The 19,228-nt window shown below is 41.5% G+C and overlaps 1 protein-coding gene across 1 annotated transcript in view; it reads left to right on the forward strand.

Moving 5' to 3' along the window:
• Nucleotides 1-8,343: 8,343 nt before the first annotated feature.
• Nucleotides 8,344-19,228, forward strand: part of LVRN (laeverin) — a gene marked incomplete at its 5' end in the record, with an annotated part of 86,562 nt that continues 75,677 nt past the window's right edge. Inside the window, one exon of the mRNA XM_082650895.1 lies at nucleotides 8,344-9,038. Coding sequence (XP_082507021.1) covers nucleotides 8,344-9,038 — 695 coding nt within the window. The remainder of the gene's footprint in view (nucleotides 9,039-19,228) is intronic.

Below are 19,228 nucleotides of genomic sequence, written 5' to 3' on the forward strand. Positions count from 1 at the left end.
TTTTAAAGCAATTGAAACTGTTTTCTGGCCTAACATATGGTCTGTCCATGGAGCAGTCTCAGGTGTGCTTGAGACTGATGTTGTTTGGATGGAGTATTGTGTATATGTCTGTTAAGCCTAGTTGGTTTATTGTGTTGTTCAAGTCTTCTGTTTCCTTACTTATCATCTGTCTGGTTGATCTATCCATTATTGAAAGTAGAGTACTGAAGTCTTCAACAATTATTGTAGAACTGTCTAGTTCTCCCTTCAGTTCTGTCAATTTTTGCTTTATGTATTTTGAGACTATGTTATAGATGTGTGAATGTTTATAATTATTGTATCTTCTTGCTGTAGAAAACCTTTTATTAATATAAAATCCATTATTGTCTCTTGTAAACTTTTTTGATTTAAAGTCTATTTGTCTGGTATTGGTATAGCTGCTTCAGCTCTCTTTTGGTTACTATTGGCATGGAATATCTTTTTTCCTCCTTTCATTTTCCACCTGTATCTCTAGATCTAAAGTGAGTCTCTTGTAGATAGCATATAGATAAATCATGTTTAAAAAAATCCATTCTGCTAATCTCTGTCTTTTGGTTGGAGAGTTTAATTCTTTTACATTTAAAGTAATTACTTATAAGAAGGGATTTTCTTTTGCCATTTTGCTATTTGTTTTCTATATGCCTTAATTTTTTTTTCATTTCCCCCATTACTGCCTTCTTTTGTGTTTAATTGAGTTTTTAAAATTAATTAATTAATTAATTTATTTTGGGCTGTGTTTGGTCTTCATTGCTACATGACGGCTTCCTCTAGTTGCAGTGAGTGGGGGCTACTCTTTGTTGAGGTAAGCGGGCTTCTCCTTCTGGTGGCTTCCCTTGTTATGGAGCACAGGCTCTAGGTGCACAGGCTTCATTAGTTGTGGCACACAGGCTCTAGAGCACAGGCTCAGTAGTTGTGGAGCATGGGCTTAGTTGCTCTGTGGCATGTAGGATCTTTCTGGACCAGGGCTCAAACCCGTGTCCCCTGCATTGGCAGGCAGATTCTTAACCACTGTGTCACCAGGAAAACCCTTTTAATTGATTTTTGTATGAAACATTTTATTCCTTTCTCATGTATTTATGTATATAAGTTATAGATATTGTCTTTGTGGTTTCCACAGGGATTACACTTAACATTTGAAAGTTATAGCAATCCAATTTGAATTTATTCCCACTTAACTTCAATAACATATGAAGACTCTGTTCATATACAGCTTGATTCTCCTCCCCCCACATTTCTATTATTGATGTCATGTCTTTATACATTGTGTGTTCAATAATGTAAATTAAGTTTTTTATGTATTTATTTTTTGAATCACATAGAAAATAAAAAGTGGAGTTACAAACCAAAATTACAATAATACCTGCTTTTGTAATTACCCACGTATTTACTTTTACCAGAGACCTTTATTTCTTCAAATGACCTTGAGTTACTGCCTAGTGTCCTTTCATCTTAACCTGGGCTCCTGTTAACATTTCTTACAGGGCAGATATAATGGTAACATACTCCTTCAGCTTTTGTTTATCTGGGAATGTCTTATTTCTTCCTCACTTTTGATGGACAATTTTGCTTGATATAGAATTATAGGCTGACAGTTTTTTTCTTTCAATACTTTGAATATGTCAACCTACGGCTTTCTAGTCTCCAAGCTTTCTGATGAGAAATCAGCTGATAGTCCTATTGGAAATCTCTTGAATGTGACAAATCACTTCTGTCTTCTCTTGCAAGATACTCTCTTTGTACTTGGCTGTTGTCAGTTTGATTATAATATGCCTTTGTGTGGATTTCTTTGAGTTTATCCTGGAATCTGTTGAGCTTGTTAGATTTGTAGATTTATATCTTGCAAAAGACTGGGGGAGTTTTTGTACATTATTTATTCAAATAACCTCTTTGCCCCTTTCCCTCTCTTCTCTTTTAGAGACTCAAACAATCTGTATGTTGGTCTTCTTTTTTTTCTTTTTTTTTTTTAACATCTTTATTGGAGTATAATTGCTTTACAATGGCGTGTTAGTTTCTGCTTTATAACAAAGTGAATCAGCTATACATATACATATATCCCCAAATCTCTTCCCTCTTGCATCTCCCTCCCTCCCACCCTCCCTATCCCACCCCTCTAGGTGGTCACAAAGCACCGAGCTGATCTCCCTGTGCTATGTGGCTGCTTCCCACCAGCTATCGATTTCACATTTAGTAGTGTACACATGTCCATGTGACTCTCACTTCATCCCAGCTTACCCTTCCCCCTCGCCATGTCCTCAAGTCCATTCTCTAGTAGGTCTGCATCTTTATTCCCATCCTGCCCCTAGTTTCTTCATAACCTTTTTTTTTTTTTAGATTCCATATATAAAGAATCTAATACCGTTTATATATGGAATTCCATATATATGGAATAAAATACCATTAGCATACAGTATTTGTTTTTCTCTTTCTGACTTACTTTACTCTGTATGACAGACTCTAGGTCCATCCACTTCACTACAAATAACTCAATTTCGTTTCTTTTTATGGCTGAGTAATATTCCATTGTATATATGTGCCACATCTTCTTTATCCATTCATCTGTAGATGGACACTTAGGTTGCTTCCATGTCCTGGCTATTGTAAACAGAGCTGCAATGAACATTGTGGTACATGACTCATTTTGAATTATGGTTTTCTCAGGGTATATACCCAGAAGTGGGATTGCTGGGTCATATGGTGGTTCTATTTTTAGTTTTTTAAGGAAACTCCATACTGTTCTCCATAGTGGCTGTATCAATTTACATTCCCATATGTTGGTCTTCTTGATGGTATCCCACAGGGCTCTTAGGCCCTGTTCATTTTTTTCTTCTTTTTTTTTTTGTTATTCAAACTGGACAATCTCATTTGACCTATCTTCAGTTTCATTGATTCTTTCTTCTTCTTGGTTAAAAACTGATCTTGAGCTCCTCCAGTGAAGTTTTTATTTTAGTTATTGTACTGTCAACTTCAAAATTTCTATTTGGTCCTTTTTTTAGAATTTCTATCTCTTTATTGATATTCTCTATTTGATGAGATATCGTCCCCATACTTTCCTTTAGGTCTTCAGACATGCTTTCCTTTGGTTCTTTTAACATATTTAAAATAGCTAATTTTAAGTCTTTGTCTCATAAGGCCAAAGTTTAAAAGTTCTTAGGAACATTTTCTATTGACTGTTTTTTCTGCTGTGTATGGGCATACTTTCTTGTTTCTTTTCATTTCTCATAATTTTCTTTCATTGGAAACATTTTAAATAATGTGACAACTCTGAAAAAAAATATTTTCTTGCTTCTTCAGGGTTTGTTGTTGTTGTCATTTGTTAGCTTAAAGACTTTTCTGAACTAATTCAGTAAAGTCTGTATTCTTTGCTATAGTAGCCACTGATGTCTATGTTCAGTTAGCTTATTGGTCAGCTAATGGTTAGACAGAGGTTTCCTTAAATACCTAGAATCAGTAAGTTTCCCAGTTTTTGCCAAGGGGTTCTCTGTGTGTGTTGAGGCACCCCTTCAACACATCCAGGCAGTTGACATTTCTGCTGTAGTCTTCACATCTGCCTTGAGCAGTGCCTCAAGATTAGCTAGATGTGAGAGTTTAGGGCCTTCTCAGTTCTTTTCTGAGCATGTGTACAGCCTTAGTCATGTGCATAGCTGTATACATGCATGTGGCCTTCTAGATTTTTGGAACATGTTGGAGCTTTTCAAAGCCCCCTATAGATATCTAATTCCTGAAATTTTCCTTTTAAGCTTTCTGTTGAGCTTAGTGTTTGCCTCAATTATTTGCCCACTCCAGGCAGTTGCAATGTTAAACAATTGCCTATGATTGTTTTCAACCAGTACCCCTGGGGAAAGACTGTTTGCACTGCGTCAACTCTGAATCTGGTCAATAAAGACAGTCATGAGAGTAGCATCTTCCAGGGAATCACCAGATAGTTCAAATAATGACAGTTCTCTCAGAATGAGGCTTTAAAGGAATTTAACACTTTTATGCTTCATGAAGTGCCTGCCAGACTGCTGGTTTTCACAATACCAGGCCGTTGATTTTTAAGTCTACTGCAGAACTGAGGAGAGGAAAATGAGAATAAAGCAAGTTAAAATGCCATAAATCTCACTGATTTTTTACAGAGATTTGGCTATTTTTCTTGAACAAACACTCCATTAATTGCTGCAAGATTTTGGTTACTTTCTTGAGTTCTGAAATAGTTAATTCTGACAATGTTTCCAGTGTTCACATTGGTTTCATGGAAGAGAAGATTTTCAGTGATCCTGGCTCTGCCTTCCTTCTGGATATATGGTTTTTGACTCTTGATCAATTTATGATGTGCTGATTAAGGTCTGGAATTTTCCCTGGAGACCCCTAGGGTTAGTTTCTTTAGTGATGGTTTACAACTGGATTTACGTGTAAGACTAACCTGGCTTGATTATTTAAAGAGCCTCCCTAAGAGTTTCTCCTTTGAACTTTCTGTAAACAAGATTCCTTTCACAGAGCTTGGTGGTTCAAGCTGGTGACATAGCATGGCTCACTCATGCAAATAAGGGCCCTCGGGGAGCTTGCACTTGGGATGTCTCTCTGACTTCCAATGCTTGCCTGTATTCTCTTTCTCTTGCTGCACCATAATTTTCCTTTAAATAAAAGCTTAAATGAAAATACTCTGTGAAAGCTGGTGAATCCTTTCAAATAACCAAACTGGGGAAATCTTTGCAATGGTATGTACATAAACAATATAATAGCATGCAGCTGCAGAAAAGAATGTGAAAGATATCTGTGAACTGATATGGAAAGACATCCAGGATATATTGTTAAATGAAAGTGCAAGGTGCAGAATTGCATATTTAGTATACTATATTTTTAAGTAGGAAAGAAGAGACACACAAAGGTATATAATTGTATTTGCTTGATTTGCATAAGGAAATACTGAAAGAATACAAAATAACTATGAAAATTATTAACTGTGGAAGTAGTGGAAGCAAGATATAAATTTTCATATTGTCTCAGTTTTTGAAACTTATGAATATGTTACCCATTCAAAAAAATTAAAATTTCGGGCTTCCCTGGTGGCGCAGTAGTTGAGAGTCGGCCTGTCGATGCAGTGACACGGGTTCGTGTCCCGGTCCGGGAAGATCCCTCATGCCGCAGAGCGGCTGGGCCCGTGAGCCATGGCTGCTGAGCCTGCGCGTCCGGAGCCTGTGCTCCACAACGGGAGAGGCCACAACAGTGAGAGGCCCGCGTACTGCAAAAAAAAAAAAAAAAAAAAAAAAAATTAAAATTTCAAAGTAAATGAAGAAAAAAGGAAAATAAAAATTAGGTCATGTGGCCCAAGGGGGATAGCAAAGTGTTACAGAGGTTTATAATAAATACCAAGAAAAAAAAGGTGGAAAAATAATAGACATGCCAAAGAATAAGCATAAATAACAAAAGTAAATAGCAACACAAGATACCAAGGAGAAGTTTCCCTTGGGTAGCATATAAAAGGCTTGGATTATTGTTTAGCTTAGGATTTCTGAAGGGCAGCACTGATGACATTTTGGGTGGGGTACTTCTTTGTTGGAGGAGGCTGTCCTGTGCATTGTAGGACATCTAGCAATACCCTGGCCTCCACTCACTAGGTACCAGTAGCACCACTCCTGCAACATTGTGACAACAAAATGTCTCTAAACATTGCCAAATATCCAGAGAAGGGGGCACCAAAAGTGATTCTCCCCAGTTGAGCATCACTGCTTTAGCTGATCTGAAGAGTGAGCAACTCATTAAAACTTTTTTTTCTTTTTAATTTTCTAGAGACGTTTTCCCGGCAACTGATCTGTGTCCCAGAACTACTCTTTCACTGAGATGTCAAATATTTCATATAAGAGTATTTTCTAGCTCTTTAAAAATTATTAACATAAGCATGACTCAACCAGTATGTTATTTTGCAACTTCTTTTGAGTGACATTAATGATTTATCAGAAATATTTCCCCTTTAATAAGATATTTAAATTGTTCAACCATTTAATGTGGTTTTATCGCTTTGAAACTTTTTGTGTGGTAGCCAATCTCTATTTCTTTAATGATATTGGAGAAATGGAATTAAATAATCAGATCCACGTATACACTTTTCAGTAGAGTTTTTAATTTAAAATTGAAGGGAGGGACACCTCTAGTAGTTTTGTTACTGAGTCCTTTTCTTTTCCTTCCTTTTCTTTCCATTTCCTTTCTTCTCTTTCCTTTGTTTTTTAACCTTTCCTTGGAAGTCTGGAATCCATCAAAATCCTTCAAGAAATTGTCCAGGGAGTGGTAAGGCCAATAATTAATTAGCTCCATATCTGTGGCAATCCCCATCTGGCAATGACCTACACCCAGAGGGCCCTGCTACCTTAGTAGCTCACAATTCTGACAGTCTGACTGGTGGTAGGTCCTGTAGAGGGAAACGAAAAGAGCTTCTCCTCCCTCAGCTCTACCCAGAATCTTCTGAGAGTGATGCATGTGGTCATAATTATTTTAAAATATGATTGTTCCATTTCTGAAGAAAGCAAACCAAACCTGTAATCAAGAGACTGGTCCAGGGCTTCCCTGGTGGCGCAGTGGTTGAGAGTCTACCTGCCGATGCAGGGGACACGGGTTCGTGCCCCAGTCCGGGAGGATCCCACATGCCGCGGAGCGGCTGGGCCCATGAGCCATGGCCGCTGAGCCTGTGCGTCTGGAGCCTGTGCTCCGCAACGGGAGAGGCCACAACAGTGAGAGGCCCGCGTACCGCAAAAAAAAAAAAAAAGAGAGACTGGTCCACAGATTACAGCACAACCATCTGCATGAGCCTGGTGTTAAGTCTCCTTTCTCCTCCCTGTCTTGTTCCAGAAGTCTTTTTGTTAATGTGATTAATTTCAGTTCGAGGAACTGGGAAGATCACATCTCCCAGGAGAATCACTTTCGTTTACTCTGTCTCTGACCTCAGGTGGAAGGGTTTCCTCATTGGAATGGAGATAACAGTTCCAAGCAGAAAAGCGAAGACCATTTTATGGCTGCGACGGAAAAATTCTCTTCATTCTGAAAAAAAACTGAAAGAGTCTAAAGACGGGATACCCTCAAATAAATCATCGACCAGCAGCAGGATCTTTAATCACCTCCCCTCCCTCTTCCCCAGCACCTCCTGAGTATTTGCAAAGCCATTCTCAATTCACTCGAGTGCATGCTTGCAGACTGGGAACTCGGCTCACAGGACGCGGAACTCTCCCAGAAGTATCCGATAAATAGCAAACAGATGCCGAGGATGCCAAAGACCTCGCCCGACTAGGGCACCGCCTGGGAGATGAGTTCCAGACAGCGGTTTCCTAGTGGAAAAGGCTGGCCACCGGGCTGTATTATTCTCTGTGCTTGAAACCAGTAGGTTTCCAAAGGAGGGCATCCTTTTTTCCCGGGCAGGGGTGCGGAGAGCCAGACACTGCCCCAGGACTGGAAACCCCATCCCCGGCAGTTGCGGATCTAAGAGGCGGCTTCCCGCCGTGCCCCTTCCCAAGGTAAAGCGGCCCTCCACTCTCCATCACCTGGAGACGCAGACGCCACGCTCTCCGGTTTTTTGTCGTCCCGTCTTCCAGCTCCACTTCCCAAGCTTGGAAAAGGCTCCGGGACACCCCTGACCCTGTTTCCAGCCTCGCACTTGTTGCCTGGGCCGCGCGAGGCCCGAGCTTATGCAGGAGGCGAATTTAGGGCAAAAATTTGGCTCCGGAAGTTAGTTCAGACAGCGCGGCTGTCCCTAGCAGGTTCATTTCAAAGCATGTGCCCCAAAGTCCCGGTTCGTAAGCCCTCACCCCAGCCCCTAGCGCACGAATCCCTAGGTAGTGGCCGGCAAGCGTGCAGCCCGCAGCTCATCACTACAGTCAAGGAGTCGAGGGTGCTCTGTACCTGTCTCTTTTCCGACAACACCCGAAACCGCACCGGGTCACGCCCAACAGATTCCGTGAATCCAAATACCCACCCCCGTCGGAGGTGCCCAAATTCGAGTTTGGTCCTACCGTCCCCTCCCTGCGCCTACTCTGGAAGCTCCTCTGCGAGGTCTTTCCCTTCAGACCCAAAGGGGCGCGCGCTCAGTTGCTCCAGGTCCGCCTCTTCCCCAGGCCCTGGCGGGGGCGGGGGTGGGTAGGCAGGGACCTGGATCTGATTAGCTGGGAGGGGAAGCCGAGGTCCCAACAGCTCTCTCCTGTCTCCCAGGCTCCTCGAGGAGGAGGAAGGGACGGTACAAGAGAGGAGGGGCGGGGGTCCCATCACTGAGCACCCAGGCCGGGGGTCTGAGCCGCCGCCGCCGCCGCCGCCGCCGCCGCCGCCGCCGGGCTCTCACCTCACCCCCAGCCCCGGGCTGCGGCCATGGGACCCCCTTCCAGCTCCGGCTTCTACGTGAGCCGCGTGGTAGCCCTGCTGCTGGCCGGGCTGGCTGCCGTGCTCCTGCTGGCGCTGGCCGTACTCGCCGCCCTGTACGGCCGCTGCGCGCGCGTCCCGCCGTCGGAGCTTCACGACCGCGGGGGCCCGCACGCCGCGTCCTCCCCGCCAGGCAGGCAGGAGCCGGCGCGGACCCCGAAGCCCGGCCCCACTCTGGAGACGGAGGTGGCGCCCACCCCGCGCAACTGGCGACCGCCGGGACCCTGGGACCAGCTGCGCCTGCCGCCCTGGCTCGTGCCGCTGCACTATGAGCTGGAGCTGTGGCCCCGTCTGAGGCCAGAAGAGCTCTCGGCGCCGGCGTTGCGCTTCACTGGCCGCGTGAACATCACCGTGCGCTGCATCGCGGCCACGGCGCGGCTGCTGCTTCACAGCCTCTTCCTGGACTGTGAAAGCGCCGAGGTGCGGGGACCACTGTCCCCGGACGCCGGAGACGCCATCGTGGGCCGCGTGCTGGTGGACGAGGTGTGGTTCGCGTTGGACATGCAGTACATGGTGCTAGAGCTCGGCGAAGCCCTGCAGCCCGGGAGCCGCTATGAGCTGCAGCTCAGCTTCTCCGGCCCGGTGTACCAGGACACCAGGGAGGGACTCTTCCTCAATCTCTACACGGACCAGGGTGAGCGCAGGTAAGGGCAGGCCGGCCCTGGCCTCCTCGGCCCCCGCCCCGCATTCCCCGCGCGCAGACTGCGGGTTCAGGTGCTTAGGTGCGCGTCTCCTGCCCTTCGCAAAGAAACCCACCCCATCCTTCGCGACGTTTTCTTTTAGAGTCAGAGGGTGAGCGCCTCCTTCCTCCCTTTCCCTCTTCCTTTGGCCAGGTTTCAGCCCCATCCCTGCCCATCCAGTTCGTTTCTATCGTTGCCCCTTTTAAGGTCGCTGCTGCCCCAAAAGTTTATTTTCCTCTTCAGAGAACCCCTTTGTCCTCTAACCCAGAATTTACTTAGGGCAACGAGCAAACCCCTCGCTACTCAAAGTTTGGTCAAAAACTTTGAGTTGCTGGTCCGCGGTACCAACGTAACATCTGGGAGGTTGTTAGAAATGCAGACTCTTAAGCCCCACCCTCGACCAAGGGGATCCGAATATGCGTTTACCGGAGCTCCTCGGGTGATTCACCCGCGTTAGAGTTGGATAAGCACGGGGGTAGAGCACCGTTGCCGCTCTGCGGTTTCTCCCCAGCGCCTCTCTGCGCTTTTCGTGTTCTCTTTTGCCTGGGCGCTCCGTAAGTGCTGCTCTTGCAACAAATAGACCTACGTCGCGGCTGTTAGTTTCCATAGTTTTTTCTTTTTGCTAAGGTTCTCCAAAACTGCAGAATCCCCTTTCATTCCTGCCCTCCCACCCCCTGCCCGGGCCCCGCGTGTCGTTTTGCGGGTGAGCAGGGGCATCCCCTCCCCTCCCCGCTCTTTGACCGGCTATGTGCCAGAGTTTCGGGATTCAAAAAAAAAAAAAAGTAAAAGCGATGACAAGGGACCTCCGCTCTGAGTCTGCAGGCTCACATAGTGTACATGTGTTCTCTTTACACTCGTTTGCGATAGTGTCTCCCACACGGAATGTTTCCAGCCCAAGAATTGCCTCTTTCCACGCTCTGGGACCACATTACTGACCCCCGGCGAGCGCTAGGGAAATGGTCTTTTTTTTTTCTTTTTTCAAACTGGTGAGCTCCTGCTTCGCTCATGCAGTGGTGGAGCCTTTGCGGTTTACACAACTGCATGTACTTTGCCCTTTATTATTAAAGAAAATGTTCTCAGATGTTCTCTGAGGGAAAGAAACCCACTAAATTACCCCCTAACTCTTCTCCTGCACTATTTTCAAAACTTCAGGGGTTTAAAATAAGTTTAATAAGCTGGCCTAAGTGGAAGCGTAATCTGTAACTTTTGTTTTTAAGGACAGTATGCTTGATTTTTCTCTCAAAAATGCATCAATACCTGAGAAACAGTTTTGAAAAGTTTCTCATGAGTATAATGTGTTACTGGACTTATGGGCTGTGGAAACCTTTTGAAATAACTGTGTATTGTTAAGGTGCAGGATTTTTCAGAGGGGGAGAAAAGGATGCTTTTTTGCACAGCTACCTGACAGTGTTTTCTGCTGTCAGTTAGCAAATCTTCATCTCTTCACCATCTCTTCCTTCTTCCTGTCTTAATGGGTCTTTGGCCTGGACAAACTGTCCTAGCAAACACGGGAAATGAAAGTCCCTTTCCATTTTTCTATTGTGCTGCCAACTCTAGTAGTAACTAGAAACCATATTTTGAGAGCTTTCAAATTCAAATAAGCAGAAAATTTAATAAAGTCCTACAGATGTTCATAGACCTACGTGGAGCCCCAGAACTGTGGCATCTTGAGAGGAGCTGTCGCCTGGAAGTTGTTCTTCTGAGTCTCTGCTTCTGAAACCAGGAAGAAGAGAAACCTGCAGCTGAGCTTGAAGCCAAGGTCACAAAGAACCTGAACAAAATGATGACTTGTGATGAGGCAGATTTTGGAAGCCCAGCAGGCTTGAGTTTGAGCTGTGTCACTTGAGCCAGTCTCTTCACCTCTCTGAGTTTGTTACCTCATTCATGGAATAGACGTAATAAGTGTCAACCTTTAGAATGTTGTGAGAATTAAGTGGGAAGGGGGGCACCGTGACTGGCATATAATCTGTGCGGTGATGGCTACTATCATTAGCTTGGGGTAAAATTATCCTGTTATCTAAACGTGGAAGCTGCCACATTCCTGGTAGATACGATTCTAAGAAGATTTCTATATGCAGAGAAATTGCCCAATGTTTTCACATTTTTCTTGGGGTGTCTGTAATTCCAGCTGCAGTGGTTGGAACATGTTTACTTCTGTTCTTTGATGGTCTCTAATCACAGTCCAGACAGGCTAATGTTTTTAAATAATTTTACTCAACTCTAACGGAAGAGAGAAAGAAGGTCAATCCAGAAAATACAAAGAGCATCACTATTTGACACTTCTAAGGTTTAGGTTACGATTTGCTAGCTTCAGAGGTTGCGGGGGATGCTTTCTACCTGTGCTCAGCCTTTCTCTACCTGACAGGTGACTTCACATTTCTGCCATATAGGAGCCATCTACTGGATACCTTGGACATGTGCATCTTCCATGTGTGGAAAGTTGAGAGCAAGATCCAAATGTTAATGTCCCTCTAAGCAGTATTTCCCAAACTTCATTCACTGGCATATGACTATTTTCAGATTTTGCCATATTCAATATCTGTGGCCATATTATTTGCTAAAAAAGTTACTTGATTTAAACAAAAATGTTAAGTAGCTTTATTGAAAAGCAACTCTATACCATTATTATAGACGGAAAACCATTTGAAATTTATAGAAAGGAATGGCACAGACTAATACAACAAAAACAAAACATTGTTAATAAGTTCTAGCGATCATTATTGTCTGCTGAAAGATCTGAAGGCTTTGAATCTGAAGGCTGCTCTCTCTTTCTTAAAAAAGGGAAATTAGAATTAGATGTTCAAGATAAATAACACCAAAGCAATGCTTTCTCTTGACCTAATCAGAATGATTCATAAAACTGAAAGGACTGACTTTATCATGTGTGAGTCTGATCTATGTAATAGTCTGTCTGAGGGCTACCAAAAATCCCTCTCCATCTATACTTTGGAAAATCCTGCATTAGAGTAGTGGTTCACACTTTAATGTGCATCAGAAACACTAAAGGAGCTTATTAAACATGTAGATTCCAGGGGCACACCCTCAGAAATTCCAGATCAGTACACCGATATTCATAGCAACACTATTCACAATAGCTACAAGGTGGAAGCAACCCAAATGTCCACTGATGGATGAAGGGAAGACACAAAATGTGGTCTATACATACAATGGAATATTATTCAGCCTTAAAAAGGAAGGAAATTCTGACATATGCTACTACACAGATGAATCTCGGGGACATTATATAAGGGACCTAAAGTAGTCAAATTTATAGGGACATAAAGTAGAATTGTGGTTGCTAGGGACTGGGGGAGTGAAGAGTTTTTTTGCTGTATTGGGTCTTTATTGCTGTGTGCGGGCTTTAGTTGCGGCGAGCAGGGGCAACTCTTCGTTGCAGTGTGTGGCCTTCTCATTGTGCTGACTTCTCTTGTTGTGGAACATGGGCTCTAGGCGCACAGGCTTCAGTAGTTGTGACACATGGGCTCAGTAGTTGTGGCTCGCAGGCTCTAGAGTGCAGGCTCAGTAGTTGTGGCACACAGACTTAGTTGCTCCGTGGCATGTGGGATCCTCCCGGACCAGGGATCGAACCCATATCCCCTGCATTGGCAGGTGGATTCTCAACCACTGCGCCACCAGGGAAGTCCCGAGTGGGGAGTTTTTGTTTAATGAGTACAGAGTTTTAGTTTTGCAAGATAAAAAGAGTTCTGGAGACTGGTTGTACAACAATGTGAATGTACTTAACATCACTCAACGTTATACTTAAAAATGGTTAAGATGACGAATTTTATGTTTTGTGTATTGGGTTGGTCAAAATTTTCGTTCATGTTTTTCCATAAGATGTTATGGAAAAACCCAAAGGAACTCTTTGGCCAACCCAATATTTTCCACAATTTAAAAAATTTTAAAAGCAAAAACTTTCCAGAGCAGTGAGTTTTGAGTGGGGTTTGGAAATTTACATATTTTAACAATTGCTGCGATAAACATCTTTTCGTGCTTATTTGCCATCTGTATGTATATCACTTCAATGAAATGTCTCTTCATGTCTTTTTTCCATTTTCTAATTGAATTGTTTTTTTATTTTATATTTATTTATTTGGCTGCATTGGGTCTTCATTGCTGTGAGCAGTCTTTCTCTAGTTGCGGCGAGTGGGGACTACTCTTCGTTGAGGTGCCTCAGGCTTCTCGTTGCGGTGGCTTCTCTTGCAGAGCATGCATGGGCTCTAGGCATGCAAGCTTCAGTAGCTGTGGCATGTGGGCTTCAGTAGTTGTGGCTTGCGGGCTCTAGAGCGCAGGCTCAGTAGTTGTGGCGCACGGGCTTAGTTGCTCTGCGGCATGTGGGATCTTCCCAGACCAGGACTCAAACCGGTGTCCCCTGCATTGGCAGGCAGATTCTTAACCACTCTGCCACCAGGGAAGCCCGCTGAATGGTTTTTTTACAGTGGCGTCCTGGGATTTTTTTTTAATATAATCTACATCTGAGTCCATTGTGAAATATGTGGCTTACAAATATCATTCTGCCTGTCTGTAACTTGTCTTTTAATCTTCTTAATCAGGTTTTCAGAGAGCAAAAGTTTTAATATTAAAGAAGTCCAATTTATTGGTATTTGTTATAGAACATACCTTTGGTGTAATGTCTAAGAATTCTTTTTTTAAAGACTTTGTTGGGGTTTTTTTGGAGGCGTTTTAGGTTTACAACAAAATTTAGGGGGAAGTAGAGAGATTCCTCATATATCCCCTGCCTCCACACATGCATAGCCTCCCCCATTATCAATATCACTCACTAGAATGGCACTTTTTTTTAACTAAGGATGAATCTGTATCGGCACATCATAATCACCCCAAATTCATAGTTTACCTTAGGGTTTACTTTTGGTGGTGTACGTTCTATCTGTTTGGACAAATGTATACTGACTTATAGCCATCATTATAATACCATACAGAGTATTTTCACTGCTCTAAAAATCCTTTGCTATCTGCCTATTCATCTTCCCACCCACCCACTCTGCCCAGCAACCACTGATCTTTTTATCGTCTGCATAGTTTTGCCTTTTCCATATGTTGTATAGTTGGAATCATACAGTATATCACCTTTTCAGCGTGGCTTCTTTCACTTAGCAATATGCATTTAAGGTTCCTCCATGTCTTTTTATGTTGCAATAGCTCATTTCTTTTTAGTGCTGAATAATATTCTATTGTCTGGATGTACCACAGTTTATTTATCTAGTCACCTACAGAAGGACATCTTTTCTGCTTCCAAGTTTTGACAATTATGAAAAAAGCTGTTATAAACTCTGTGCACAGGTTTTTGTGTAGACATCCATTTTCAACTACTTTAGGTAAATACCAAGAAACATAATTGCTGGATCATATGGTAAGCTTATGTTTAGTTTTGTAAGATACTGCCAAACTGTCTTCCAGAGTGGATATACCATTTTGTATTCCCATCAGGAATGAATGAGGGTTCCTTTTGCTCCATATTCTTGTCAGCATTTGATGTTGTCAGTGTTCTGGATTTTGGCCTATATTCTAATAAGTATCTCATTGTTTTAATTTGCATTTCCCTGATGACATATGATGTGAAGTATCCTCTCATATGCTTTTCTGTATAATTTCTTTGGTGAGGTATCTGCTGAAGTCTTTGGTCCATTTTTTAATTGAGTTGTTTGTCTTCTTTTTTTAAATTTTATTTTATTCAAGTGTAGTTGATTTACAATGTTATTAATTTCTGCTGTACAGCAAAGTGATTCAGTTAACATACATAGAATGGAGTTGTTTGTTTTCTTTTGTTTTAAGATTTATTATGTATTTATTTTATTTATTTTTGGCTGCATCAGGTCTTAGTTGCAGCATGCGGGTTCTTTGTTGAGGTGCATGGGCTTCTCTCTAGTTGTGGCATGAGGGTTTTCTCTTCTCTAGTTGTGGCGCACAGGCTCCAGGGTGCATGGGCTCTGTAGTTTGTGGCACACAGGCTCTAGCTGAGGCACGCTCAGTAGTTGTGGCATGCAGGCTTAGTTGCCCCTCGGCATGTGGGATATTAGTTCCCTGACCAGGTATTGAACCCACGTCCCCTGCATTGTGAGGCGGATTCTTTACCGCTGGACCACCAGGGAAGTCCGTGTTTATTTTCTTATTGTTGAATTTTAAGAGTTCTTTGTATATTTTGGATAACAGTCTTTTATCAGATGTGTCTTTTGCAAATATATTCTGCCAGTCTATGGCTTGTCCTCTTATTCTCTTTATATTGTCTTTGACAGAGCAGAATTTTTTAATTTTAGTGAAATCCAGCTTATCAATTATTTCTTTTATCGATCATGTCTTTGGTGTATTATCTTAAAAGACATCACCATACCCAAGATCATTTAGGTTTTCTCCTATGTTATCTTCTAGGAGTTTTATAATTTTACATTTTACATTTAGATCTATGATCCATTATGAGTTAATTTTTATGAAGGGTGTAAGGTCTGGGTCTAGATTCAGGTTTTTTTTGCATGTGGGTGTCCAGTAAGAGATTTTCTTTACTCCATGGTATTGCCTTTGCTTCTTTGTCAAAGATTAGTTGACTATGTTTTTATGGGTCTATTTCTTGGCTCTCTATTTTATTCCCTTGATCTGTCTATTCTTTTGCCAATACCACACTGTCTTGATTATTTTAGCTTTATAGTAAGTCTTGAAGTCAGGTAGTGTAAATCTTCCAGCTTTGTTCTTCTCCTTCGATACTGTGTTAGGTATTCTGGTTTTTTTGCCTCTCACTATAAACCTTAGAATCATTTTGTCCAAATCCATAAACTTAACTTGCTAGGATTTTAAATGAGATTGCACTGAATCAATGGATCAAGTTGGGAAGAACTGATACGCTGATAATATTGAGTCTTCAGATCCATGAATATGGAATAACTCTCCATTTATTTAGTTCTTTTTAAAATTTCATTCATCAGAGTTTTCTATTTTTCCTTATCTAAATCTTGTACATATTTTGTTAGATTTATACCTAAGTATTTCATTTTTAGGGACACTAATGTAAATGGCATTATGTTTTTAATTTCAAACCCATTTGTTCACTGTTGGTATATACGAAATAAATTGACTTTTGTATATTAACCTTATATCCTGCAAATTTGCTATAATTGCTTATTAGTTCCAGGAGGTTTTTGTCAATTCTTTTGGATTTTGTAGAAAACACAGATGATCATCTTATCTGTGAATAAGAGTGTTTTATTTCTTCCTTCCCAATGAATATATCTTTTATTTCCTTTTCTTGACTTACTGCATTTGGAAGGACTTCCAGTACAATGTTGAAAAGGAGTGGCAAGAGGGGACATCCTTGCCTTGTCCCTGATCTTAGTGGAAAGCTTCAAATTCTCACCATTTAGTATGATGTTAGCTGTAGATTTTCTTGTAGATGGCCTTTATTAAGATTAGGCAGTCCCCCTCTATTCTTACTTTACTGAGAATTTTAATTGTAAATGGGTGCTGGATCTTGGCAAATGCTTTCTTTGCATCTATTAATGGGTGACCATGTGATTTTTCTTATCTAGTCTGTTGATGTGATGGATAACATTAATTGATTTTTGAATGTTGAACTAGTCTTGCATACCTGGGATAAATTCCACTTGGTCGGGATATGTAATTCTTTTTATGCGTTGTTGGATTTGATTTGCTAATATTTTGTTGAGGATTTTTGCGTCTCTGTTCAGGAGAGCTATTGGCCTGTAGTTTTCTTTTCTTATAATGTTTTGTTCTGGTTTTGGTGTTAGGGTAATGCTGGCCTCATAGAATGAGTTAGGAAGTATTCCCTTTGCTTCTATCCTGTGAACGTGATTGTAGAGAATTGGTATTCCTTAAATGTTTGGTAGAATTTACCAGTGAACCCTCTGGGCCTGGTGATTTCTGTTTTGAAAGGTTATTAATTATTGATTCAATTTCTTTAATAGATATAGGCTTTTTCAGATTGTTCCTTCTTGTGTGAGTTCTGGCAGATTGTATCTTTCAAGGATTGGTCCTTTTCATTTAAAGTATCAAATTTGTGGGCATAAATTAGTTCATAGTATTCCTTATTATCTTTTGAATGTCCATGGTATCTGTGGTGATGTCCCCTCTTTCATTTCTGATATTGGTATTGATATAATGGATTAATATATATCATATCTGTTACTCTTTTCTATTTTTTTGCCCTTGCTCTTTTTCCCATTTTTGTCTTCCACTCTTTTTTTGCCTTTCTTTACTATGTTGAATTTTCCAGGCCATGAACACAGAATATCTGTTCATTTATTTAAATCTTTGATCTATTTCACCAGCATTTTAGCATTTTTAACATACAAATCCTATACCTGTTTTATTAGATTTATGCCTAAGTATTTAATTTTATTTGAGCAATTGTAAATGGTATTGTATTTTTAATTTTAGTTTTTATGTATCTGTTTCTACTACAAAGAAATAGTGAGTTTTGTGTGCTTATCTTGTGTCCTAGGACTTGGTGATCTCACTTGCAAGATCTAGGAGTTTTTGTTTTGTTTTTATAGATTCCTTGGGATTTTCTATGTAGATCATCATGTTATCTGCATACAGAGACAGTTTTATTTCTACTATTCCAATCCATTTGCCATTTCTTTTCTTACCTTACTTTGCTGGCTGAAATTTCCAGCACTATGTTGACCAAGAGTGGTAAGTGTGGACATTCTTTTTCCCTAATGTTAGGGAGAAAGTTTTTAGCCTTTCACTGTTCAGTATGATTTTAGGTGGAGGTTTTTTTGTATATGTTCCTTATCAAGTTGAGGAAGTTTCCCTCTATTCACAGTATTTCTGAGTTGCTTTTTTTTTTCTTTTTAATCACAAATAGGTGTTGGATCTTGTCAAACACTGACATTACCTGTTACTGGATAGAACATAATGGAAAATGGAGGATACAACAAAATTACCAAAAGAGTGCCTGAAGAAGATCTCAGAGCAAGATCCTTGTTCTTCCCTTTATGGTTAGCATGGTCTGCAACCAGGGTGGCTTCTAATTCATAGAGTAGAAATGGCTTAGGCCAATGGGCCCTGGATTGTGTATGTTTTCCTTGTGATCTATTTGAGGTCAAAGAGGATCTAGAATTTTGCACATGGGATAAGAACATTGACTAGGGAGCTAAAGAGGGGCCACCATGCCAGGGATCAAAGTAAATGTGTTGCAGTGAATGCTGTGGAGTGGTTGTGCAAGGTGTGGTCCAGAGGGAGTTGCAGCCAGACTCAGAGGACTGGCCATGTGAGCAAGAGCCCAGATGAGTGCCATGTTATCAGTGGCAACTGCTGAGCCTTGACTGTTGTGAAGGAATGGTTTACAAGTCATACCAGTCAAGAGAATGCAGTCACATCAATATGGCAAATCCAAGATGTCCTCTCCTGTCAAGAGGTCTCCTCCTTCTCTGCCCTTCCCCAGTCTGGCATCTGGGTGTAGGAGAAAGCTTCTTAGTTCTCATGCCCTTATGAAATAAAAGAGACTTGAAAGGGAATTTGGATTTTAAATGACTATCCCCCCAAACAAGACTGCTTTAAAATCAGTAACGATGAGTAACCTGTAATTGGCAAGCTTGCGTTCTTTTCCTCTACCATCAGTGAGAATATGGGTTCCAGAGTATGAAGTTATAGGACAGATTGCTTTACACATCTGAGTTCTGGTAAGTAAATTTTGACAATTAATTCTCTGCATGTAAAATAAATGGTTCCTCCAACACTAATGACTAGAGCTTATAACATTCCAATTCATCCAAGCTTTCCAAACAATTATTACCAAGGACTCCATAAACCAGTGTACTCCAAAACTATATTTTGTACCAGTTACTTCTGACCTTTGGAAACCATTGCAGAGAATACTTATGCTAAAGGCCAGTTTCTCAGTTCATCAAGGTCTGATTAGTCACCTGATAAAAGAGGTACTAGAAAAAGTGAAATAAAAAACATCTTGTGTTCTTTCCTTTCCTGATAAGTACAAGTCGCTCAGATGGCCCTAGACTGTACAGAATGGCTAATAGGTTGTCTTTGGCCATTTTAAAGATGTAAGGAGACCTTTTCTGAAATATCTTCCTGAGGGTAAAATTGGTTACAGCACTACTGAGAATATTAGGGGACCATGTTCCACTAGTACATCTTGCAAGATGAACTTGGCCTTCCCTGAGACC

This window comes from Grampus griseus, assembly GCF_964374135.1.
Source record: "Grampus griseus genome assembly, chromosome: 3".
Taxonomy (NCBI): domain Eukaryota; kingdom Metazoa; phylum Chordata; class Mammalia; order Artiodactyla; family Delphinidae; genus Grampus; species Grampus griseus.